Genomic DNA, 24,343 nt, shown 5'->3' with positions numbered 1-24,343 from the left:
CTTTTGTGATTGAAAAGACAGAGCTAAGGAAGAAAGCTCTAGCCTGGATTCAGCATCCTCTGACCGCCAAAGCAAGAGCTGCTGCGCTAGCATAAGGGCGAGAATAATGCTTGAGCAGTATGAAATCCAGTGAAACAGTTGCATTTCTTGTGCAACTTTTAAAGGATGCGATAGTCTGCTTCTTTGGTAAATGTCTGATTTCACAGAGGTTCCTTTTATAGTATTTCATGCTACAAAGACACAGTTACTATTTATTTGTTGTGTGGAATTCAGACCCCCCCCCCCAAGAAGCTGTTTCTATTTCCAAGTACCCAACAATATGCGGCTTAGAAAATACACCCCCCACTTTCGTCCTGATCTTTCATCCAAGCTGTGCTTTGAACTAAAGTGTCATCATTCTGTTTCCCACAGTGGTCAAGTCACATTTCCATAAAATCAAGAAGCAATGCATAAACAGTATCCTCCCCAACACAACAGGTATTCAGGCGCATACTGCTTCTGGCCTATTTCATGTATTTGGTATACCGTAATCTTTTTTTAGTCATTTAACCCAATAGTCATCACAACATCTTATGTCAACAAATCAAGTTATATTAAATACTTTTATAATTGTCCTGAATGAACTTGTCCTGAATGCTTGGCTCCGCTACATATGTGAACAGGACTTCTGAGGACTAGCAGCTATAACAACCTCTTGTAACACATGCAGGGCTAGCCCAAAAGGCTATAGTACACCAGTGTTGGCAGTGGGCGTTATGGCACCAGTTCAGGCAAAAGTGGTAGATTAATATGTTCTGCTCTTTTCCCCGTACAACTCCTTTGTAGCTGAAACCCACAGATCACCATCAATTAGGAATATTAGCAATAAGTGGCAACCAGTGAATTAAAATGTACCATCAGTTTTAGAAGCAGAAAACAGAAGTTAGAAAAGCAAAAGCAAAGTAAATTCAAGTAAATTCAAGCGGAAGAAAAAGATAGAGAAGCTTAATGTATAAATATATTTGGGTGGGGGGAACAGTAAGAAATACTGGATAGATTTAGAACTTATGGCTGATCTGTACTGCAGATGTGGGGAGCCTTTGGCTCTTCATCACTGGCCACACTTGTGGGGGCTGATGGGAGTTGTAGTTCAGTAACATCTGGAGAGCGACAGGTTTCTCACACCTGCTGTACTGATTTAGTTGTATACCAAGTTTGCTTGATAATTGTGCTATGACAATAAATTCTAAGCTGCAATATGCAGGAGTGTCAGGCACCCACACATGGAAGCTTTGCTCCTTCCTTTGTGTGAGCTGTGAAACAAGCCAGGAAATCCTAGTTAAGCATGGTTTCCTGTTCCCACTATGAACAAATGGTTAATAGCTGCCAAACAAGCTAAGATATATAAGCAAACTTAAAACCTTTAATTCCATATTTTGGCTTGTTTGGAAGCCATTTGGGCATAACCAAGCACTATGATCAACCAAGGCTTTCTGCTTGTTCACAAAAAGGAAGTTTGTGCTGATACTTGGGCATACTATACTTCTACTGAGATTAGATTGGTCAGAGGGCCAAACTACCACAGCATGGGGAGGCCACTGTCTTTGCAACTAATTGGTGGAAGGATCATTTGGCCTGAGAAAGAGAGTATTAACAAAACAGACTGTTTTCTTTCCCTGCTAAAACTAGTGGTGACAAAGTTGAGTAAGATTAAAAGCCTTTTATAAGTAAAGGCAGCCAGCAAGAGATTAAACCTCAGCTGTAACTGCATTAGTTGGTTGGGCACATTTCCCCTCTACTAATGCCAAATGTGACTTTAAAGGTAGCATTTGTGAATCGATTTTTTATCCTTTGTTGTTTCCAGTAGGTTTTACCTAAAGTACACTCCAAGGCTTGAGCAGTTTGATTTAGTTTGAGAACAACAGAATGCAGAGTATGATGCAGATACCTTCCTCTGCCCTTTGCAAACTAAGGTTTGCAGAAGCCCATCTAGCTTCTTACTCATTTATTCTGCAGCAAACTTACCAAAAAACAGGCAAGTGGTATGGGTATAAGAAAAGCATGAAACCTATTTCTGAAATTCTCTTGCATCTTCAAGCTCTTGTGCCATCCTCTGTCTCACACATGGCTGCAGTTTTCTAGCTCCTGCGGCAAGAGTTTCACCATTATTGTTACAGAAAAGAATGGGCCGTATCTAACCAAATCATTGCACACACTGCCAGGTTGCAGAAATGTCAAGAGCACATGGGGGGCATGCAATGGGAAGAAAGGGAACACTGTTGCACTTGTGGAAGTCATTCAGTGCACACAATTATTTAGTGTGCAATTATTTAGCTGTTCGCACCCCGAAAAGTCCCTAAGTAGAGCACCGCTACTGCACATGTGCAAAGCGCTTCTGCGCGTGGCGAACCCGGAAGTAAACACTTCTGGGTTTGCCATGTTCATAACCTGAAAAGCCGCAACGTGAAGCAAACCTAGCACGAGGTGTGACTGTAATCCCCAACAGGCTCTGATCTGAAATTTAAAATGCACAAATACTGCATAGATACAAGGTTTTATACTGCTATAAATATTGTTACTTATATATGGAAGCTGTTTGGTCTTTGTATGCAAGAGAAGAAGTGGTCTCCATGGTTGTTACAAAAATAAGCTTCCGGTTCTCATGCTGTTGGTTTGAATGAGTGGATTAAATTAATATGCTATAAATTAGGGCTCCTCATAGCTCTCCCATGTTTAAGACAGTTGCCTGGTGTACATAAAGGCTCTACCTTTAACAAACAAAAACGGAAATTCTAGTACTGTACAGAGTAATTTAATTGTGCAGATGTTTAAAAATAAAGTCACAGTCTGCTGCTTTTGTTTGATGACTGTGGGTAGAAGCTGCTGCTATTTTCAACAGCTCTTATGTAAAGTCCCAAGTAGGAGGGTTCCCAGCTCTACTTACTAGCCCAAGCCAATTTCATCTTCTGGCTGTGAGCTTTGGAGGATTTAGAAAACAAACTTTTCACTATCTGAAGGGGGACAGACTTCCCACTGAGGTACACTTTGTTATGGCAGTCCGGCAACCAAGGCCCTTCACTTGAGTCTTTGTGTTCATCATTTTTGAGCATATGGACGTAGGCAATAATGTAACCTGTCATGAAGGCATCAAAGCCAGCCCGGTGAATACCACCCTCTGAACAGCCAGGCACTGGTGCCACTGGGTTCTGGGTGCCAGACAAAGCCGTCACTACAGAAGCACACTCTATCTGGACTTCTGGCCCTGATCCTTCAGTCCCTGCTGCCCTTTGTTGTGGCCCATCTTTGGATGGTGATAAAGTGATGCCCTCATTGTCTGTGGCACTGGCTTGTTCCTCATCCATCTTGGTATCAGTTGTCGTGTCAGAGCCTAGCTCTCGTTCCACATCCATAGAACTCTCCTCATTACTGGATACAGTTTCTGTGCCTGCAGAATCTACAGTAGGAGCAACCATGTTGCTTAAACAGGACTGCTTGGATGGGGGACCGTCTTCCATATTGCAAGCCGCCTCTCCTTCCTTCTCAGGGCTTCTCAACACAGGTTCCTTTGAGGGCTCTACAAAATTCTTCCGATGCTTCCACTTCTGCTTTCTTTTCTTCCGCTTGTCCTCTTTGTGGTTCTCATCTTCATTAATTATTAGGTCAATGTTGTGAGACTGTGAACACTTCAATCCATCTGGGCACCAGCCATAGGCCTACAGGGGAGAGTGAGAATCATTAACACACTTGAGAAAATATCACTGGATCTTAGATACCCTACAGCAGTGATTCTCAAACTTGGGTCTCCAGCTGCTGTTGGACTACAGCTCCCATCATCCCTAGCTAGCAGAACCAGTGGTCAGGGATGATGGGAGTTGTAGTCCAACAGTTGGGGACCCAAATTTGAGAAATGCTGCCCTAGAGCAACTTTCAACATTAACTTCTGGATATTTATCACATTTGTGAGATCGTGCCATGCTAATTAACCAGAAAATAGCAATATTAAAAGACTATTTTGGATCATCCAAACCTCATGTATTACTTGCAGGCTTCTGGGCTGGGCCACTGTTGGGAAAATATACTGGACTAAATGGACCTTTAGCCTGACCCAGCAGGTCTCTTGTGTTCTCTAGTAAGCTCCCAGATACCCTCATTATTAAAAGATAGCACCTCTCCATTTTTATCAGAAAGCTGCCGAAAGAGGTACCATGCTTTAAAATTGACCATAATACCAGCATAAGCATTTGCCTCCCACTGCCAAACACACATCTAGCCCAAGAGCCTGTCTCTCATCCTAGACAGTTTGTCCTCATAGTTCCTATCTGAGAATATCCACCACACTGAATGAACTATTTACAATTTACTATTTGACAAACTTTCAAGATAGAAGGGAGACAGAAGTAATACTTACAGAAAATGTCTGACAGATGGTGACTTTGTTTGCAGGGTCAAGCCCAGACTGGTTGGCATCTGATAGGGAACAGAAGCGATAATCTATGTAGGAAGCTATGCTGTCTGGGTAGTTGCAGAACTCTATGCTGAGGTGCTGCTTTTCTGAATTCTTCAACCTGTAGTTTTCTCGCTTGCTGGAAGGCAAGAATAGCATTAGAACCTGGAACAGAGGCTGTGTCAGAGCAAGGAGATCAACTGCCCTTCAGGACAGGCTCCTCTATGTACTCATAGACAAGCCCCCTGAATGTTGAAAAATGAGCTAAAGCGGAAATAAGAATATAAAGGATACATAGCATTGCCTTTTAGAAGAGAAGCAGAGACACATAAAAATTCTATCAGCACAACTGCTTGTTCCCCTTACTGCCAGATACCTGGAACACCATAACAGGGTATGAGCATCTTCCCAAACTAGTACTTTTCTCTAAGCAGAAGGCATACCTCTCATTTGATTATTAGAATCAGGGAGTGGGGAAACAGAGAAAAGGGAAGAGAAAACCTGAGGAGTTGTTTAGTCAGTTCCACACATTTCTACTAGTTTCTTCTGCTAGTAGCCAAGGACAACATGAAAAACCCTACCCCTTCATTCTGCTGCCACAGAGAACTTAAGGCAGGAGCCATCTTCTACCGCATTAGGCAGACAAGACTGTTGCAGTCTCTTTTTCAAGTCTTCTGATATATGCAAATAACTTTTTCTTCATGCCACATTTTGAAGATACTGAAAATTGAGTGAGAATCCTTCTTGCTGTATTTTAATGTTTTAAAGGCACAGCATGGAATGTGACTGACCCTTCATCTCTTGGGTCCTCTGCATGTGCCAACAGAGCAGAGTTTGTGGAGACCATAAATTATGGCTAACTGCCAAGGCCAGTCAAAATTTTGTGGACTGGAATTAAGTAAAATACTTTACTTAGAATCCAGGCTCTAGTATCAAATAGGAGATTTCAGTCTCCTAAGCAGTAAAAAGAAATGCAACTCATTTTCATTATACTTCCTTAGGCACCAGGTGAAAACGTTCCTCTTCAACCAGGCCTTTGGCCGCTTGACATCCGATGCCCTTTAAAATGGGTTGTGGAAGGGGCGATTATTGGTTTGTTTTTGTTCATATTTCTATCATGTATTTTGTGTCTTTTATGTTGTAATTTTATGTTGTGAACCACCCTGAGATCTACAGGTATAGGGCAGAATACAAATTTAGTAATAATAATAATTTAAACTCATAAAGAATTTCAGCTGAAAGCTGTAGCAAGGAAACAACCTGAGACAAATGGCAGGCAAGTACATGCATGTGGAGTTATGAGTTTGTAGTGGAGCCTGGGGATTAATTGAATCACAATTAAGATTTAACTGAATTACAGTATTTGCCCAAAATGCACATAAATAGAATAACCTATATGGAAAGTAACAAAGTCACTAACTAGATATGGTATTCATACTTCTTGTCCTCCACCCTACTCATTCATACCCAAATCAGACCCTGTTCCAGTAAAAATAGAAGAGCAGCAGCCTTGGACCCAGCAGTTGTGTTCTCGTTACTTAAAGCCCAGGAGCAGCATTCAATGATGTATGCCTGCTTACCCAACAGAAATCAGCCTGTGCAATGGAACTTCCAATTTCTATTCTACCTCCCACACCCATGTGCTCCAAAAACCTGGTCCCTCAAATCTCCAGAGTAGATTTTGGGAGTACATGGGGAGGTGAAGGGGGGAGGGGAGGAAGGAAAAGCCTTATTATGTGATCAGGCAAATGTCCACTTGTGCTACGATGGATCTCGGCCCAAAAATCCTTGCCAGGGTGCTTACAGCTTGACCTGGCAAGAGATACCTACCATTTCTTGTAGGCATACTCTAGGTAAGAAGCCACGAAACGTGCCTCAAACTCAGAAGCATACTTGGTGTCATAGATTCCAGCTGGGAACATCTCTGAAAGATCAGCAGTGAAGGTGCCCAAATTGTCAGGAAGGTGAGCATAAAAGCACTGGTACAGGAAAACCAAATCAATTAGGCCATTGTGCAGAATGAGGGGCTTCTTGGCTCGGATCAGTTCCAGGAAAAAAGTACGGACAGTCTGGCTGTGGTTTTCATTTCCCTGTGAGAGAGCAAAGAGGGGATAAGGTTAGCTGGCCTCATTTCCAAAGCCTGCACTAGTTTCTCTGATATGGGAACAGCCTGGATGAAGATGAGCCTCTGAAGTGTTGGGTGGTCAATGCAGGCAAAGGCAGCAGAGGTAAATGCAAAAGAGGGTGGCATTGATCTCCTGGAGTTCCCTTCACCTGTTTTGATGGTACAGGTCTACAGCCCAAATTCTGCCACTGCTTATGGATTCATGACCCAGGTTCTAGGGCAGAACCACCACACCTAGTTTTCGCTGAGGTAAAGCCTGGAAAAGGCAGGATGCCCACCACCACTCTCTCCTGTACTCTAGGCAGAGATGGTGCTTTATTCATCTACCAGAACTGTCAGATGAAAGTGCAGGACATTTCGCACCCCTTCAGCTCAGACCCCTTCAGCTCAGGCAGCTTATTTCTGTGAGGGCAGTTCTCCTCCAGCTCAATGGTGAAACCAGCTGCTGGCAGACTGACTCCTCCACAGAAGCTCCACAGAACTACTTTGACTAGGTGGTGGCTATGTTGGTGCAGCATCAATTCAGCCCCATGACACTGAAGTGTGAAATGCATTGTGGGTTGTTAATTGATGTTAATAAAGTTTTTTTAAAAATACACGTGGATAATTTTGATTAGCAAAAGAAGTGTGAAATGCAAACGAAGCCAAGCAGATATTAAGAAAGAAACCAGTTACTTTCTCATTGTGGTCTCACCTCACTTATACCTTACAGTAAAGAGTCCCCATACCTTGTCATTGCCTCTGTGATAAGGAATGCCCTGAGAATACTGCTTGTTGAAGTCAAAGCCATGTTGCACCAGGAACTGAACTGACTGTGGTTCAATGATATAATCCTCCATACAGAGCAGGGTCAGGTTGTAGATCTGGGAGAGGTACGTGTTCTCTGACTGCAAATACAGGCCAGTTCAAAGAAATTGAGAGCAGCACAGAAAAAGTGCAAACAGTAACATCCTAGAAATCAACAACTACTTCCTTTAGTGTCTAGAATCAATACTGGTCACTTTATGCATCACTTTATGCATTGAAGACTGAACCTTCAATATACCATCCTCTTATAAGCAACACATTCTTAACTCAGCAGTAGAATTAGGGTGAAAGCCAGACAATGAGCACTATACCTTATCAGGAAGATGTTTGAAACAAGCAATTCCTAGAGACAAAATGGAGCGTGTTCTGGCAGCACTGCAAACAGATTTGTATCGTTCTTCAATACACCTGTGGGGAGAAGCCTCAGGTAGCTTAGTAGGAAATTTAGACCACTGAACCATAGCTTCCCTATTGACATGACAAATTTCACCTTTCCATTCAAGATCGAGACCAGCCTGAATTTCGAAGCATATTAATAGCATGTGGGCCTGTTCCCTACAGCTTGCATATTTCCTGCCCTCAAAGAACTGATGACTCCAAATGGGCAAGCACATCTTAAGCCATCCACACCCACACAGTCAAAGAACTGCTTCCACTGTGAATCCCAATAGGTCCACTCAACTAGTGTCTGGTACGGAGTTGGGGGAAACAAAGACTCCTGAAAGTATCGGCAGACACTCCACAATGCTGTCCATACTCAAGGACCTAATAATTCAGAACAACAAGAATGAGAACATCATGCTTCAGAACTCACACAGAAGCAGCACATTACTTACTGATTCAACAAACTCTTCCTTGTTCCAAGCCCACTAAGCTCCTATGGACAAAGATAACAATTAGATTTCCACTCCATGGTAGAACAAGTTATGTAAAATAAGTTGTAGCTCAGTGTTACAGTTTTACATGTACAAGGTTCAAGGTTTAATCCCTGATGTCTCCCATGCAGAGCTGGAAAACTCCTGTCTGAAACTGGAAAGCAGTATAAAGAATAGGTAGATAGACCAATGGAAAAATTAAATAAAATGGTGTCAGCTTTCCCTAGCAAAGACAGCAACCCAATTACCATCAAAGTTACAGTCCCCGCCCCTACCCTTTTTGAGAAATCACAAAGAAGGGCAACTCTACCCACCGTGTCAATAGCTATAAAGCTAGATGTTTTGATGGCCAAGAGCATGGATGGCCAGAGCTCCTTGAAATTATCATTCTGGACATCGATGACTGGCACTTTCAAGGAAGTCATCCTTATGCAGCTGTTGGGACACAAGAGATTAGACATGCATAATTTTTACAATCCAATGGTTAATTTTGCTTTGGGGGTACCAATGACTAATTAAAAAAACCCGAACCCACAGATTGCTCCCTGCATATATCAAATAACAACACCTCAGAAAAAAAGAGAGAACAGGAACCGCTGCTTTATATGAGAAAAAACCCAAGAGCCCCAGGTATAGTAAATGCCTCATCTCGTTAACGCTCAGACCAGAACTAGAACGGGAACAGTAAAAAGTCATCAGTACATGATCCATAACATGCACGTTATAGGTGAGATCAAGTTTAAACCTCCGCTCCACCACCATTTCCTGGTCCCTGGCCACTAACTCGTTTAGGAGAATGCACATCGTCTGCACAAGAAACCGCTGAGCACAATGCCTCCTCCCAGAAGGTGCTTTCGAAAGACCTTCTCTTACCTTCGAGAAGTGACACCTGCGAGTTACTTAGACAACCGCCATCTCCCTTGTCGTTCAACTCGCCAGCTTCCGGCGCGTCCTGCTCTCTGGGGTCCTTCCTCTAAGGGTGGCGCGTAGGCCTAGCTGTCTTTGCAAGTGCCTTTCGCCGCATCCAAACCCACTCATTCTCCCCAGGCCCACATCTCCTTAACTCACCCAGCTGTTCACCAGCCCAGCTTTGCGTGGCGAAAATGTGCTCTGAAAATGATTTCTGGGCTTGGATAGGGTGGGATGTGTGAGTGTGTAAAAACTAGCCTACTGCACCAAAGTAAAACTGGCATTCATTGCTCTCTGCCCACGATTTGCATGTGGCGTCCGGAAGGTAGAAGGATAGCAATACTAAGGGCTGGAATCATAACCCTACGTATCTGAATGAGGCTCATTGAATTATGCAAGACTTACTTCTGAGTAGACATAGTTGCAATGTGCTGTAAACTACCCCCTTGTTGTTCCCTACTGTATTCATTCGCTTTTGACCACAGCCCCACTTTAACTTGCAGCATCCGCGGTGCGCTACATTGCAGGGATGTTGTGAATGCTTGTTGAAACTACGCATTTTCTACACGAAATGTTAGGAACAGCACGGGCGGGCTTTTACTGCCCAATCGCAGTTAACGCTAAAATCCTAGCTTTTTTGCGTTGCTCCTATGGATACATTTCATTTCAGCTCTGTGCGAAAATGGCGCCAAAAGAAACCAGGAAGTTGGTCGTCGTGACTCAGTTTTTGTTCCGTCTTTGACGCCGATTGGCTTGATGCTGTCAGCCCCTTTCCTTGCGAGCCTTCCGCTTGCCGGGATGAAGTTGTGCTTCGGTTTGATTGGCTCCACGCTAGTTGGAAGGAGGTTCTGAGTTGGACGCGCGCAAAGAAATCAACAAAGAGACGAAGGTAGGGATGTTCCTCGTGGCCTGTCTCTCTAATAACACCGTTCTGAGTGTGAAAGTGCATAGAACACTCCCTAGTGTGCATATTCCTTCGTGCATGTGATATGAGGAGCCGAGCCCTTTGGTTTTACTACACACGCAGCGGATGAGGTTACAGAAACTTGAGGTGGTAGAATGTACCATACCAGTTCAGGCTACGGATGAAGGATCCGCATTTCTCCCCTATTGGGGAGCTGGGAGCTCCCTGCAGATAGAAAACTAGCACAACAAGGGAGTGACCCGTGTAGAACTTTTCTCTCTGATGTGTTAAATTTTGTACTTTCAAAGAGTTTTGCATAGGAGATATAGATAGATAGATGATAGATAGATAGATAGATAGATAGATAGATAGATAGATATCTAAAGTGATGCAATCTATTACAGAAACTCAGGATTCATTATCTGTCTATTCTTGTATATGTAGACTACATCTATTAAGGAGTAATAAAGGCAGGCCTCTTATTTCACTCTTCAGTTGCCCTATAGTTCTGTCTATCCATATTGTCAGCATTTATATTCATAGTTCTTATTCACATCTTGCCACCTTGATGGAATACAGGGTACTGTATACAGTATAGAGTGTTGCACATATTGCTAATTTTGGATCTGGAGATGGTGAAGAGAAATATAATTTGACAGTGGTACATTTTTTTTCTAGGCTGGCAATGAGCAAACTCCAGTTGGCAACACGCAGCAAGCTAGGAATACAAAGGAACACTGGGAAACAACAGAAATCGCTGAAAAAATGTGAAGGAAATACCACACTATGCAAAGGTGCTTGAGTTACAAAAATATTTTTTTCATCAGTGTAGGATGAAAGAAAATTGAAAAGAATTGTTTGAACCTCTTTTCAGGATCACTTATTTTGTGGTAACAGCTATTGAACTCCCCTCAACTTTTCAGCTGGCTATGCATTCAAAGACTGAATCAGAAGCTGAAGTTACAAATATCTCAGATTTAATGCATCACTGATTCCACAAACTGGCTTTGGGATAGATGGAGTTTTCCTTATGAAGGAATTAGAAAATGTTTAGCGTTGCTTGGCCAACAACACAAAACCTGAAAATTTGTACCTTCCTTGACTCCGTTCTTGTAACATTCTTCGACCCAAATTTATTTGGTCACTTTTTTAAAAAAAAGAAATTTAATTGAAACTTGTAGAGTCAGAAAAGTATTCTGTTTTAGAATAGTGTGACATAAGCAGACACGGTGCTTGTTGTCTAGTTTGCCATCATAGGGGCTCATCTTCCTGCTTTGAATTTGTGTGATACAGGGATGTGGTATATCCAGGCTGGGGTCTAATATGATCCTCCAAGAATATCTAGCCCATAGGCCACACAACCTCCAGAGCCCCGCTGCTCATTAGCCCTGCTTTGCATCCTCCTTAACTGTTTTTGCTGGCTAGAATGTGTCCTTGAACTCTGAAAATGCTTCTTGCTTGAGTTAGATGGAACATAGAGAATAATGTGTGAGTGTGTAAAAAAAGTAGCCCACTACACAAAAGTAAAAATCCACATTCATTGCTCTCTACCCACATTTGTCTCCAGCCCTCCCCAGCATTGGCATGTGGCCCCAAGAAGGTCACTCAGAAGGGAATGTGGCCCTTGGGCTGAAAAAGGTTTACCCGCCCTGGAATAATGACATGGACAAAGGAGATATCTGCTGAGGACTTCTGTTTCTGAGGTTAACAGAAAGAGCAGATCTTTGGGAAATATTTATAGAGGGGTATGCCAGTAGGACTGCTGTTCTTCAGCTGTCTATCAAATACGTATCCCCCTCTGGCCCAGCACAGGTTTATCAACTGCAGTGTATATTTGTACAACCCGATAGAAATTGCCACTGCAAAAATTGTAACTGGCCTCTCTTTGTTGCAGGAGTTCCCAGCCAACAGTCTCCATTCCACACCTTCAGCAATGCAGCTGAAATCAAAGAGTTTCGGAAGAGGCTGCTCACCTGGTACAACAAATGCAAACGAGATCTTCCTTGGAGGAAATTGGTATGGCATTTTGTGCTGGGCTTCTGGGATGCACAGAAATATCTCAGAAGAGAGAGACAATTGCTTTGCTTTGTCCTGTTCCCTAAAGTCCCCTGTTCACTTTTCTACAGGCTGCAAGTGAAGAGGATGCTGACAGACGAGCATATGCTGGTGAGAGCAAGAACCCTCAGGAATTCTGCTGGGGATTCCTGCCATCTATCTGCATTCAGGGGTTCTCTAGAGATAAATGCCGCAGGCTGCACACAACACTGTCCTAGTGGTAGCAGCAATGTGGTGGTATCAGTTTTACTGCTGAGAAAAATACTTTGAATTGTGGCTCCTTAGTCCAGTTAAGGACATTGGTGTTCTGCGTTGCTAGAGATCCCCTAGCCAGATCATGGCACTTGACTTTTTGGCAGATCATGGCACTTGACTTTTGGCAGTGTAATATTTAAGGGGCAAGATAGAACTGCATGCAGAACTAGTTATCTCCAGCTAAACAGTCCCCCTGGGGTATAAAAAGGTTGCTTAACCTCTTACAATTGCCTTTAAAGTACCGTATTTTTCGCCCTATAGGACGCAATTTTCCCCCTCCAAAAATGAAGGGGAAATGTGTGTGTGTCCTATGGGGCGAATGAGGCTTTCGCTGAAGCCTGGAGAGCGAGAGGGGTCGGTGCACAGGCTTCAGGAAGCTCTCCGCAAGCCTTGGGAGCCCGCGGGAGTTCCCGCCATCCCGCTGTCCCCCGACCTGGTTTGGAGGCTGGCGGCGGGGAGGACAGCGGGGAGGTGCAGCGTGCCATCCTGCTGTTCCCCAACCTGGTTTGGGCTTCAGGCAGATAGGCTTGCGGAGAGCTCTTTATCCCCCCCCCCCCCCAAAAAAACCCTAGGTGCGTCCTATGGGCCGGTGTGCCCTATGGGGCGAAAAATATGGTATATTGAGCAGCACATCCCCTGCCACGCAGAACAAGGAAGGTATCAGAATGCCTGATGCACCTGCTTTCTCTTTGTGCCTGCAGTGTGGGTATCAGAGATAATGCTCCAGCAGACCCAGGTGGCTTCAGTGATCAACTACTACAATCGCTGGATGCAGGTGATGCTGAGATCCTTTTCTCTCTGTGGCATGCTCTGTTGTGCATTAGCTCCTGAATTCTGGATCTTGGATCCATTGTGCTTTGGAGACCTTGTAAACAAGTCCCTGTTTTCCTTTTTGATACAGAAATGGCCAACCTTGCAGGACCTGGCTCAGGCTTCACTAGAGGTAAGAATGAGAATGCAATATTTTGTGTGTGTTCATGCATGAATATTTGAATGGAACATGCAGCTTTGCTCTCCACCCCACTTTAAAAAAAGGATTTAAATACTTTTTTTAAAAAAATACAGAAATACCCAAAAAATCCACAAAAATGAAATAGCAAAAAAAATACACTAAGCAAAAGCATTCATTATTGATCTGGTCTAATATATTTTTTTTCTAACTCTTTCTATTTGGAAATAGGAGGTGAATGAGCTATGGGCAGGGCTTGGCTACTATTCCCGAGGGAAGCGACTCCAGGAAGGTGCACATAAGGTACTCTATAGGCAGTGGGTCAAGACACAAGGCATTTCTGCAAGAAGATTGTTCCCTTTATGTCCTGTGCTTACAGAAAGAAAGATTTTCTAATAGCCACTTAGGAAAGAACCAGGTGCAAAATAACTAGCTACTGTAGCTATTGTACTAACTAGTCTAATTGGGAGTTCAGGTAGGAATAGCAAAGTGTTATTAGATGGCAAGGTGGGAACCCCAAATGGTTTACTCTTGAGCTGAGTAGCTTCCTAAAACTGAGGGCATAGTTTGTAGGAAATGTATATCCAAAATCCCCTAATGTTTGTATCCCACCCTTCCTCCAAGAGGCAATGGGCAGTATTTTCGTCTCATTATATCTTATCACCAGAAAGGTCACCTTCTTCTTAATGAGCTGCTCAGGTTGTGCTATAGAAACACGGAGCTCTGATACTGCTTCAGTCACTGAACCCTATATAGTGGCAGCAAGGCCATCCCAGTTGTTAGCCCCATCTGCAATGGCAAGTGCTTCTTCAGTGAAAGCCAACCTACTCCTATTGCAGTAGAGCAGGGGGCTAGGAAGGTTATGCAATAGCTTCTTCCAAGGAGAGCAGTGCCACATCCTCTGGCTGGAGGAACACTGCCCTCACAGGCTCATCAGATAGAAGTACTTCCGGGGCTGACCCGGCATTCCCTTTCCCCTCCTGCTTCTCATCCTCAACCTCATCCGCTGAAGAAGGGGAATCTGACTCCAGGATCATGACACCTTAAAGGCATGTTGGAAGTTTTAACGGTGTGCCTAAGAACCACCAGAGGGGATGCTTTTGAGTGACAATGTTCCTGTGTTGCTTCCACTGGGTTTATTTTGCAGTTGGTGTCACAGATGGAAGGACATATGCCCAGGACAGCAGAAGAGCTGCAGAAGCAGTTGCCAGGAGTTGGAAAGTACACTGCAGGAGCTATTGCATCCATAGCGTTTGGTCAGGTAATGAGGTTGCAGTCTGAGTGGGCAGATTTGCTTTAGGAATATGCACAAAGGAATATTACCCAACCTGGCTTTGGGCTTCTGAGTCCTTAGTCAATCTAGGGGGCTAGACATTTCTTATCTCCTTTCCCTTTGCAGCTGTTGTTCACTCCTGTGTTTCCCTTGATGCCCCTAAAAACAGTGAATTGGCTACTAATTCCCTCACTGTTAGCGCTAGAACAAGTAGGAACAAATAGGAAGATCTCAGCCAAGGAAGTGGTGTGTAATTTAGATTTCTGCTCTGTATGGAATGATTTCATAACCTGTATAAATGAAAAGAAAGTATCAATACCTTTCTAACCCTGTGACTTGAAGAAAGACTAAATTGTGGCTAGTCTTGGTCATCAGTCCTAAAGAGTAACTTCCTTTTGTACAATACAAACACAAACCATACAGAGGTGGTATCTGGCAAGAGAAACAAATATTAATACAGAATTTAATACGGTCACTAGACATTACTATCTAAGCCACTAAACAATGACTTGTACCTCTGTGCACTCTACTTCAAACCAAAGACTTCCTGAACCATACTTGATATCTTAACCACTACGTAATCTCAACTTTCCATGGATTCACAGAGTGAATTTGATGCAGGCAGAGGGCCCTCTTTGGCCTAGTTGGGCACTTCAGTAGCTCTGTCAGCAGCCCTTAATAGAGGCTGGGGCACAAGTTGTCACAAGTACAGTAACGGCTGGGTTGCTGTTTTGTCCAATGCATCCAGGTGACCGGAGTGGTGGATGGGAACGTAATTCGGGTCTTGTGCCGTACACGAGCCATTGGTGCTGACCCTGCCAATGCATCTGTTGCTGACAGACTCTGGTAAGGGAAGGAATGGGGTTGGGATGATGCAAGCATAGTTTTAGGACCTGAGAGTCAGGAAAGGACAATAGCTTTTGGAAAATAAAAGTATTTTGTTCCTTCTTCCCCATCAGATATCCAAACTGGAGACAACACATCCTGGCAAAATCGAAACTGTTCACAGCCAGTCTCTTAATTGCATATAGTGAACTTGCAGTTGGTCTCCTCTTTATGGTAGTGGCTCTATGCACACATATGAGTTTGAACTCTTAAGGTCAAAAAGATAGTGAATTAGCAGTTGAATCAGCAAACCAGGAGCTGTACACACACCCAGAGAAGTTGGGGTGAATAATTCAGTCCTTCACATGTAAGAAAGTTCCATTCAAATCAGTGGTAGTCCTAAGTAAATGTTTGTTGGCTCAAGAGGAAGAGCTAGGTGCTGTGGAGACTGACAGAGGGCAGAGAATTTAGAAATGCTGCTCTTCATCTTTGGAAACTCCCCATTACTGATTGCTGAGCTTTTACAGAATGCTGGTTTCTAAAGCCCCCTCTAAAATTAGGGAGTAGGTAGCCACCTCCCTAAGAAATGCTTCCTTACAGCACAGAGCGACAGCTGGCAGCCCCAGGTCAGTTTTTGTGCAAAACTAGCACCTCTCTCTGTCTCTTTTTTTCACTCTCAGCTCTCTCCCATCAATGCGGTTGTAGGTCGAGAAAGCTCAGGAGTTGTTCTTTTTTGAGGCTGCTGCTTCAGAAAGACTTGTTATGCTTGCTAATGTAGGCTGCTGTCATTCTTAGGGCTTTAGCACACACTCTGGTGGACCCATCCTATCCCGGTGACTTTAACCAAGCGATGATGGAATTGGGGGCAACTGTGTGCACTCCCAAGGCCCCACGGTGCATGGAGTGTCCCGTGAAGCAGCACTGCAGAGCACACCACAAAGTAAGGGAGCTCCTCCTCTATACCCTTTGCTGTTCCCCATGCTCTGGTGTTTTGCTGTGGAGTCAGATTATTATTATCTGTTGGGAAAGAAGAGCAGGTAATTTCCTGCAAAGCTCCCTGAAAAACTTAACACTCCTTGTACACATACCACACAGATATTGTATGGGGGTTCTGCATGTCTACCTGCATGTCTGCTCAGAAATACTTTCTTCAGTGGTGCTTACTCCCTAGTAAGTGTGTTTAGGAATGCTGCCATGCACATAAATTCCCTCGGAGTTCGTTCAATTTCATATGGTTGGATTTCTTCCTAAGCAGAAATACAGTCTAACAAAGCCACCTATTGATGCTTCGTTATAATGTCTTCAGTTAATCATATTCTAAATTGTGGATCCTTCCTAATTCCTTTCACATAACAAGGCCCACTTCATCTCTTTTTTAAAATGTTGCATATACAGCACAGATGTGTATCCTATTCTGTCCTTGGGTTTGGTCTCAACTTTGGAATCATGGCTAATGTCAGCATATAGCTTGATGTTAAGACTGAGGACATGGGAGTTCTAGAAGAAGCCACAAGTACTTGCACAGTCACCCCACCTCTCTGTTCACTGATGGTTGGAACCTTTTCCTGCAGGTGGAAAAAGAGCAGGCAGCCTCTGCCAAGAAACTGTTAGGAAAACCTGCTTCTAAGTGCCCCCAGGTGCTGGATGTAGAAGAATGTGGTAAGCGCATGAGAAGACCTGGCATTACCAGGTTGGTGGTTTGGAGTTTTTACAAGGTGGGAAAGCTCTCAGATCTCCACCTCCAGCAAATCTCTACCTTCTCTTCCCAATTCCACCAGCAGCCCTTCTTTATTCAGGGTAGTAGATGCAAGAAGAAGGGGGAAGAAACACAGCCATCTTCTGTAGCCAGCAAATTAAGGGCACTCCCCACCAAAAAACCAAACATACTAAATCCAGATCCGTTTTTAAGGAGCAAACATGTGGCCTTTTTATTTGAGCAGGCTTTTGCGATGGTTTATGAGAGTGTTGTGATGAATGGTTTTTGATGAGGTCTACATAAAAATAATCATTAAAATGCAAGCAAACAAACCCACACTTAATACAGTGGTACCTCAGGTTACATACGCTTCAGGTTACCATACGCTTCAGGTTACATACTCCGCTAACCCAGAAATAGTGCTTCAGGTTAAGAACTTTGCTTCAGGATGAGAACAGAAATCGTGGGGGCAACCAGGGGGTGCATTGGAAGATGTCCGACAATAACATCTGTCCGACCCACACGAGGTAATTAAGAGGCTGCTATGGGAGTATGTAGCCTCCCTTGCCCCCCCAAGGGGATGGGGGGGACTGCCTTGCCAGCTGTGTCCATAATTCACCCCTGGATTCGAAAGAAGGGGGTGCGGACACTTGGCACGAAGCCCTTGAGTGAGATCGGCTCTCCCTGACGCTGTCTCCAATCAGCGGACTGGTTCTCATTAGCTCGAAATATATAATTGGAAATATATAATTGGAAAGAAGCTAATGCACATACATCAAGTGAAGATCATACCACTGTATGTTGATTGCATTTTAATTATCAATCTGATGGATTTTATGCTTGTATTTGTATGCTGCCTTACGTTTATGGCAAATGCATGGCAAAAATTCATTTTTAAACATGCCTGTCACTAAAAGCTCTCTGGTAGAGAAGCAGAGGAGCACTGGATCCTTCCTCTGAAGTATCTTATTTCCCCTGCAGGTAATTTTTGTACCATAGTTGCTCTCTGCTTCTGGTAATCTATTGTTTGAATTGTGTAGGTTTATCTATGAGAACCTAGTAAATGACTACACATTGATCTCTTTCACATGTGTGATTGCATAGAGTCTACAGATAGATCAGAGGCGGGAAACATTTTCACCCCAAGTGCTACGTTCTGTAACGGGTAACAGAAACGACTCTATCCTTCAGCCAGGCAAGCAAAATCTATTATCACAGTTCAGGGAACATTCCTGCCAGGCTGAGACACTTGAGGAGGCCATGAGAGGCATGGCCTGTGGAGACTTCCAAGGGTCCAATAGAGAAACCTGGATGACTGGAGGTTTCCCACCCTGGTATAGAGCTATTGACTAGACTGGCTCAAATTCAGTTTAGGTGTGCAGTTCATGCTGCATTGAGGAATATATTTATTTATTTGCAGTGAGATTAGAAGTTTCTTGTTTGGTTGTGAATTGACATTTGTCAGCTTTGCCACCATGGAATGGGCAGCATTGGTTTAACTCTGGCTTCATTAGCAAGCCAGGCCTTCCTGTCCTAGAACATGCCACCTCCAGCAAATATGCTTTGCAGACAGTTGCCTGTTGCCAACAGTTCAGAGCCAGGCATCTCATCTGTTTCATTCTTCTGATTTGTAGCTGCTGCCTCCACAGGGAGCTGCTCCCTCTGCCTGCCTCCTTCAGAGCCATGGGATCCCAGCCTTGGTGTGACCAACTTCCCCAGGAAAACTGCCAAGAAGCAGCCCAGGATCGAGTGCACAGCCACATGTGTGCTACAGAGAAAGTGCAGTGATGGGAAACCAGAGTACCTTATTGTGCAGAGACCTAGCACAGGTAATGGTCTGAGAAAGGGAGGCTTACCATGCCTGGAAAATCTGTTCTTACATCTCCAGCTCCTGTACCCCACCCACGTCAGTGATCATTCCAATTTTATGTTGAGGCACGTTCATGACTTTGAGCTAGTGGTTGCAGAAAACAGATGCCTGCAAGATGGGTCAAGTTTATCTGCCAGTCCATTCCAGGCTGCTATACTAGGTGCCAGGCAAAAACGTTTCAATATAACCAGGCCTTTGGCTGATTAAGGTTCTATGGTCTTTAAAATGTGATTGTGGGAGGGAGGGTTATTGGTTTGTTTTTGTTCACTATGTATCTTGTGTTCTCATTTTGTATTTTTATGTTGTGAACCACCCTGTGGTTTTCAGAGGAAGGGTGGTATGCACATTTAATAAATAGATAGATACCCTGGGCACCCAGACCTGTCTCTGTTATTGAGCATTTTTTCAGCTGTTGAAAAATTCATGCCACAGTTGAAGTAAAAGAAAACCAGCTGAATTATTTAAGGCATTACTTTCACCTGCACTAGTCAAGGGAGAGAGCACTCAGCCCTGACGTAGGCATGTACCTTAGGAGCACTGCTCGTTTACTATGGAAGCAGTGTTTTCTAAATACATGTCTGATAGATGGTTATGTTTAAAATATGATATTGACAACACAGTATTTATTTAGAGCATTTCCTTGGTGTTTTGTGTACATTATCCCAGGAATCTCTGCGACAGCCTTATTAAGTAGATGCATATTATCCCAGGTTTTTAGATATGGCTGAGCATTTGTAACTTTGCCAGAGGATACCAAATTTTATGTCCAAGATGATTTTTTGAACCAGGGATTTCTAGCTCATAACTCAGGCTCTTAACTGCGATACAATATCAGCTTGGGCTGGTGACGGTACATTTTCTTGCAGGTTTGTTGGCAGGGCTTTGGGAGTTTCCAAGCCTCCTCCTTGAGTCACGGCAGGAGAAGCGGCAGAAAGCGGCGCTGGCAGATCACCTCCAAGCCTGGGTTGGTAGTAACGTGGCAACAAGACGCCTGCAGCATGTTGGAGAGGTACATTGGACCCCCCTCCCTGCAGAATTGGACCATTGTTTATACAGTGTCTCTCCAGCAAGTACCTCCCCTCTCGCCGCCACTTCCCTTTGCATGGGATTTACAGCCTGGGTGGCATTAGCATCAGAATCTCTGTTGCTATTAACTGCCAAACAAAACCTTCAGGATGTGTGCCATGCATGAAGCTGGTTTGATGGGGAAGACAGTTGTTCTGTTTTTTAACTGACAGATGGAAAGTTTTGCAGTTAAATACCTGGCAATGAAATTACTGCCCCCATGAATATCTGGAACAGTATTTGTCAGGATTGAATTAAATCTCACTTCCAGCCATTCAGTCCTCAGATTATTTTTAGATTATCACTCAGATTATGCCATAGGTGGGAGAGATCATTATGTCTTGCTAGTCAGCTACTGCCCGTCTTAAGCTTGCCAGCCCCAAGTGCTGGCCCCCCACTGTCTGCCTGCTTCAATGGTTGCTTGGAGCTCAGAGTATCACTTGACAAGTGGAGTGAACTACTTGACCCCCAAAGGCGCACTCCTCCATTATCTCGCGAGACAGACGGATGCCAACAGGCTACATTCTAGCCAAACAAAAGTCAGGTTTTAATATACACACACACACATACTTTCATCCAGGCAGGCCACGATCATTATTGCACTTCAATGCCACATTCCAGCCAGGCAAAAACACTTGGAGGAGTATGACTGGGGAGGGGTGTGGAATGGGAAGGAGGCACAACCTAGTGTGAGTCTCAGCAACTGGGAAGAGAAGCCTGGAGAACTGCAGTCTGCCTCCAGGCCTGCGCCCCTGTCCTAGTTCTAGAGCACAGTCTCTGCTTTCTTCCCTGTCTTCACTCCCACAGACAAGTAGGTTATGTACCTGCAGCTCCTTGTCCTGAAACAATGAAGGTTGGGAAGGAGAAGCTCCCAGGTCTCCATGCAAAGCCCAGCCTCCCTCTATGAGGCTGCAGCTGGGTTTCTTCCTTCCCAAGGAACTTGTCCTTTTTACCTGCCAGAAGGGAGGGAGGGAGGGAAGGGATGCTGTGACATAACGGCATCTCTCACCTTCCCTAACCACATCTACATATCTTCAAATCCTTCACCAGGTTCTCCATATCTTCTCCCACATCCGCCAAACATACGTGATCTACTCTTTGAATCTGGATCAAGATGAAGGAAACTGGGATGTGGAGCTGGAGCTGCCGGCATCCCGGTGGGTGTCCGAAACAGAATTCCACAACTCTGCCATCTCCACAGCCATGAAGAAGGTACTGAGAATCTAGAGCTTGGTTGCTTCAAGTTTCCCAATGGACCCACATATCAATTTCTCCTGAGAGATGCAGGTGACACAACAGCATGGAATGTTAGCCCCAGCTTCTGGGGAAATGCAAAGGTTAACTGCAGCTGGAAGTATGACTGAACATAGCTTTCTAGCAAGGGATACACTTGGTCCACTTTTAGCTGCTTCTCTTGTTATGTGTGCTCTGTCTCCTCTTTCACACTGTCCCTGTGTTTCTGGCTCAAGCAATCAGTGGTTCCAAGGGGCAGCTGATACGTTAAAAACGCCTTTGGACGTAAACAGTTGCAACCTGCCCCCTCATATGGAGTCAACACCATGTATTCATTATGGTGCTAGATGTGTTATGTGGACTGTCCTACTTTTCCAGGTCTTGAAAGCTTATGAAAAGTGGAGCCCTACAATCAGTACTGCCAAGGTAAGGACATCCATTTGCTAGAGCTGAACAGCTCTTACCTCTCTCTGCAGCTCCAATCATGTTCCTAGAATTATTATTATTATTTATTCCCCAGCCACTCTGGGTGGCTTACAGCATATCTAAAAACAAAGTGTTAGAAACCTCCCAATACAGGGCTGCCTTCAGATGTCTAAAAGTTTTGTACTTCTTTATCTTCTTGACATATGAAGGGAGGGCGTTCCACAGGGAACAGCATCTCGCCCCTCTGTCTACTGAGCTCCATCACTGGTCCTGCATGTTGCGAGCCACCAGTTTGAGGCTTGCCAACTGCACATCCTTCCAACCACGCTGGGTGGGTCCTGCTGGTTTGTCTCCACCCTTCTTACCAATGTTAGGCCTATAAGCAAGGGGATGGGATTTAGAGGTGGCCGCAGTGCTTTCTCCGTCAAATGCATATGCATGTGTGACTGTACAGATTGTCAAGAGGAAACGGGACTCCCTACACACCAGCCAGACCCTGCATGAAGAAGGTAGTTTTTCCAAGAGGCAACTTTCTCTGGATTCATTTCTTGCAACAAATCCCGGGGACTGATGGCAGTCTCTATGCTCTGCCTGACCTCATGTGAGTACACCTCATTCCACGCCCAGCAACCTTGTACAACACTTGGAAGCCCCCATTGGTGCCTTCTCAATGAGCATCACCGAAAGGTCTCAAGATTCTCGCCTGGGATGACACTACCCAGGCAGTGAGGTGTGCCTGCCTGTTGTAAACAGTGCTAAGCTCCATAATCTTACTAGAGTTCAAGGCTGTGGGATGAGTCCAGTTGTTTTGTCTGCATTACCATTCAGCTGATGTGCCTTAACTTATAGTTTCGGAGATGAGGGACTGATCTCCAGCCAGGATGTGGTCATACTGGAATGAAACACTGTGGCTGCAATGAGGGCATCATGGGGATGTTGTGACTTTAACATTGCCCCCCTCCACTCCAATACATAACACGGGCCACAATTCAAACAAGTGTGGCTGTAGTGGCTCCTAGGAGGTCAGAGTTTATTGGTGTGCCACACTGCAGTAAAATGGACTTTTTAAAAAAGTATATGAGGCAGGCTGACTGAAAGACTTATTCTCCAGTGGATGCTAAGCAAAAAGACTCAATGTCTCTTCTGCATCCTTCTTAAATGTTGCTTTCTTAGAGCTAGTTTATTCTCAAGGACAAGTAACTATGCAATTGCCATTTGCTCACATCCATAGTCAAGAAAGTGTTTTGCTGCTGTACTAGATGCCACAATTGCTGGAGTTCACAGATGAAACTGTTTTTCAGTACATGCAGTGTCCTGTTTTAATTGTGGGTTTGCTAATAAAATTTTAATGAATTTTTACTGTGGCGGTTATTTAGTTATGCTTTCTTCTTCTTAACTGATTGTATTATTCACACTGTAGCGTTGAAAATTGGCACGCGCGCAAACACACACAACCTTAAATATTGTACTAGCATGTTGATACCTGCACAGCCATGTCACTGGCAAGGAACCAAGAAAGTCCCTTTAAAAGCAAGCATTCAGAAATCTGTTAATACAAAGGTGGAATATTGTGGAGTTTTCAGTTCTTTTCCCACTATTTCTAGTATTTGCCATTTCACATGTGAAAAAAGCACAATAAATGACTACTCTATAATCTCCCCATTGCTCCCCTGCGACCAAAAGGGGCACATTGGTAACATTTATCAAAAGGGTAACTACCCTGCCATAAGCAACGTGGAAAATATGCTATTAGGCATGTCCTTTTTGTAAAGTACAGCTAAGTAGCAGTATCTGTTCCCCAAGATGGAAGAAACAGCAACTTCATAAAAGCTCAGCCACACAGTGAGCAAACACATAAATAAGACCTTGTTCGTTGCATAATGTTGATAAGAATCAGATTCTAAATATTCTAAACTCAGAAGGGAATTAATACAGAGAAGCATGTAACAATGTGTTCTATTACAGAACTACAAAGAAATATTTAAAGTTAACGCAATTGTGTTTTTAATGCAAATATAACAAAAAATAGTCTCAACTGATATTAATATTTTTTAAAAAAAGATCAACCGTGCCTTAAACACATATATCTTTATTACTATAAGTATTCCACATGCCCAAATAAATATCCAAACAAGACTGACAATTGAAAGATGTTTAAAACTTAACACAATTGTAACAAAAATTAAGCAAGTTTACTAAAGAAATAAGCTGTTCTTCAGCTGACTAGCAGGCCAAATTGAAATAGTAAAACATATTACCAACAAAAAAAAAATGCTATTATACCCAACACTTAAAAGAACATTATACTTCAGTGTTATAATTTAAATAATAAGTTATAAATAAATCTTATAATTTAAATTGTTGTTAATAAACATATTAATGTTTTGCTGTGATCTCATCACAAATATACTTGAGGCAGAAACCATTCAAGTAACAGTTTTTTAAAAGAGCTTCAGCACATAGTTTTGTACTGAAGAAGATGGATTTCATATATTGAAGAACACCATTTCCTGTTCTGGGACAATGTTGGGCAAGCATCAGCCTGATACTACCCCTTTCCATGTTTCTTAGTCTTTGCCTCTGGAGCCCCAGATCTACAAGGAATTAAAGAGCCAGATTTCTATGCTTTCTGTTTGTCTCGCTTGGTCCAGCA

The 24,343-nt window shown here is 43.7% G+C and overlaps 2 protein-coding genes across 5 annotated transcripts; one reads left to right on the top strand and one right to left on the bottom strand.

The window, feature by feature from the left end:
• Positions 1–2,775: 2,775 nt before the first annotated feature.
• Positions 2,776–9,214, bottom strand: TOE1 (target of EGR1, exonuclease). Of its 2 annotated transcripts, XM_083447807.1 has the most exons (8): positions 9,104–9,214; positions 8,545–8,665; positions 8,192–8,232; positions 7,667–7,763; positions 7,277–7,435; positions 6,254–6,513; positions 4,388–4,562; positions 2,776–3,692 (listed from the first exon to the last, which is right to left on the bottom strand). In XM_083447807.1, the coding sequence occupies exons 2-8, from the start codon at positions 8,653–8,655 to the stop codon at positions 2,916–2,918; spliced, it is 1,620 nt and encodes a 539-aa protein (XP_083303933.1). In that variant the 5' UTR covers positions 8,656–8,665; positions 9,104–9,214; the 3' UTR covers positions 2,776–2,915. The 2 variants fall into 2 exon arrangements, with proteins under 2 accessions (XP_083303933.1, XP_083303932.1); XM_083447806.1 differs by lacking the exons at positions 8,192–8,232; positions 8,545–8,665; positions 9,104–9,214 and having other exon boundaries at positions 7,667–8,178.
• A 413-nt stretch (positions 9,215–9,627) lies between these two features.
• MUTYH (mutY DNA glycosylase) lies at positions 9,628–23,049 on the top strand. Of its 3 annotated transcripts, XM_083447809.1 has the most exons (17): positions 9,628–10,028; positions 10,722–10,837; positions 11,938–12,059; positions 12,170–12,209; positions 13,055–13,128; positions 13,255–13,296; positions 13,534–13,605; positions 14,450–14,563; positions 15,324–15,421; positions 16,196–16,340; positions 16,972–17,059; positions 18,731–18,925; positions 19,833–19,975; positions 21,082–21,243; positions 21,643–21,690; positions 22,145–22,291; positions 22,540–23,049. In XM_083447809.1, the coding sequence occupies exons 2-16, from the start codon at positions 10,729–10,731 to the stop codon at positions 22,259–22,261; spliced, it is 1,569 nt and encodes a 522-aa protein (XP_083303935.1). In that variant the 5' UTR covers positions 9,628–10,028; positions 10,722–10,728; the 3' UTR covers positions 22,262–22,291; positions 22,540–23,049. The 3 variants fall into 3 exon arrangements, with proteins under 3 accessions (XP_083303935.1, XP_083303934.1, XP_083303936.1); XM_083447808.1 differs by having other exon boundaries at positions 9,630–10,028; positions 22,145–23,049; XM_083447810.1 differs by lacking the exons at positions 9,628–10,028; positions 10,722–10,837; positions 11,938–12,059 and having other exon boundaries at positions 13,001–13,128; positions 22,145–23,049.
• The last annotated feature ends 1,294 nt before the right edge of the window (positions 23,050–24,343 follow it).

Source organism: Podarcis tiliguerta, assembly GCF_965153285.1.
Source record: "Podarcis tiliguerta genome assembly, chromosome: 6".
Taxonomy (NCBI): Eukaryota; Metazoa; Chordata; class Lepidosauria; order Squamata; family Lacertidae; genus Podarcis; species Podarcis tiliguerta.
The sequence above is the reverse complement of the archived record's forward strand: the minus strand, read 5'-3'. Positions and strand labels throughout refer to the sequence as shown.

Excerpts from the sequence above, each read along its gene's own strand:
- TOE1 (XM_083447806.1), bottom strand. The coding sequence starts at position 7,969 with ATGTGCTTGCCCATTTGGAGTCATCAGTTCTTTGAGGGCAGGAAATAT. Across the intron at positions 7,436-7,666 it reads TCAAACATCTTCCTGATAAG|TCAGAGAACACGTACCTCTC; the intron begins GTATAGTGCTCA and ends CTGTATTTGCAG. Across the intron at positions 4,563-6,253 it reads GAGTATGCCTACAAGAAATG|CAAGCGAGAAAACTACAGGT; the intron begins GTAGGTATCTCT and ends CTTGCCTTCCAG.
- MUTYH (XM_083447809.1), top strand. The coding sequence starts at position 10,729 with ATGAGCAAACTCCAGTTGGCAACACGCAGCAAGCTAGGAATACAAAGG. Across the intron at positions 18,926-19,832 it reads TGTGCAGAGACCTAGCACAG|GTTTGTTGGCAGGGCTTTGG; the intron begins GTAATGGTCTGA and ends ATTTTCTTGCAG. Across the intron at positions 19,976-21,081 it reads GCCTGCAGCATGTTGGAGAG|GTTCTCCATATCTTCTCCCA; the intron begins GTACATTGGACC and ends ATCCTTCACCAG.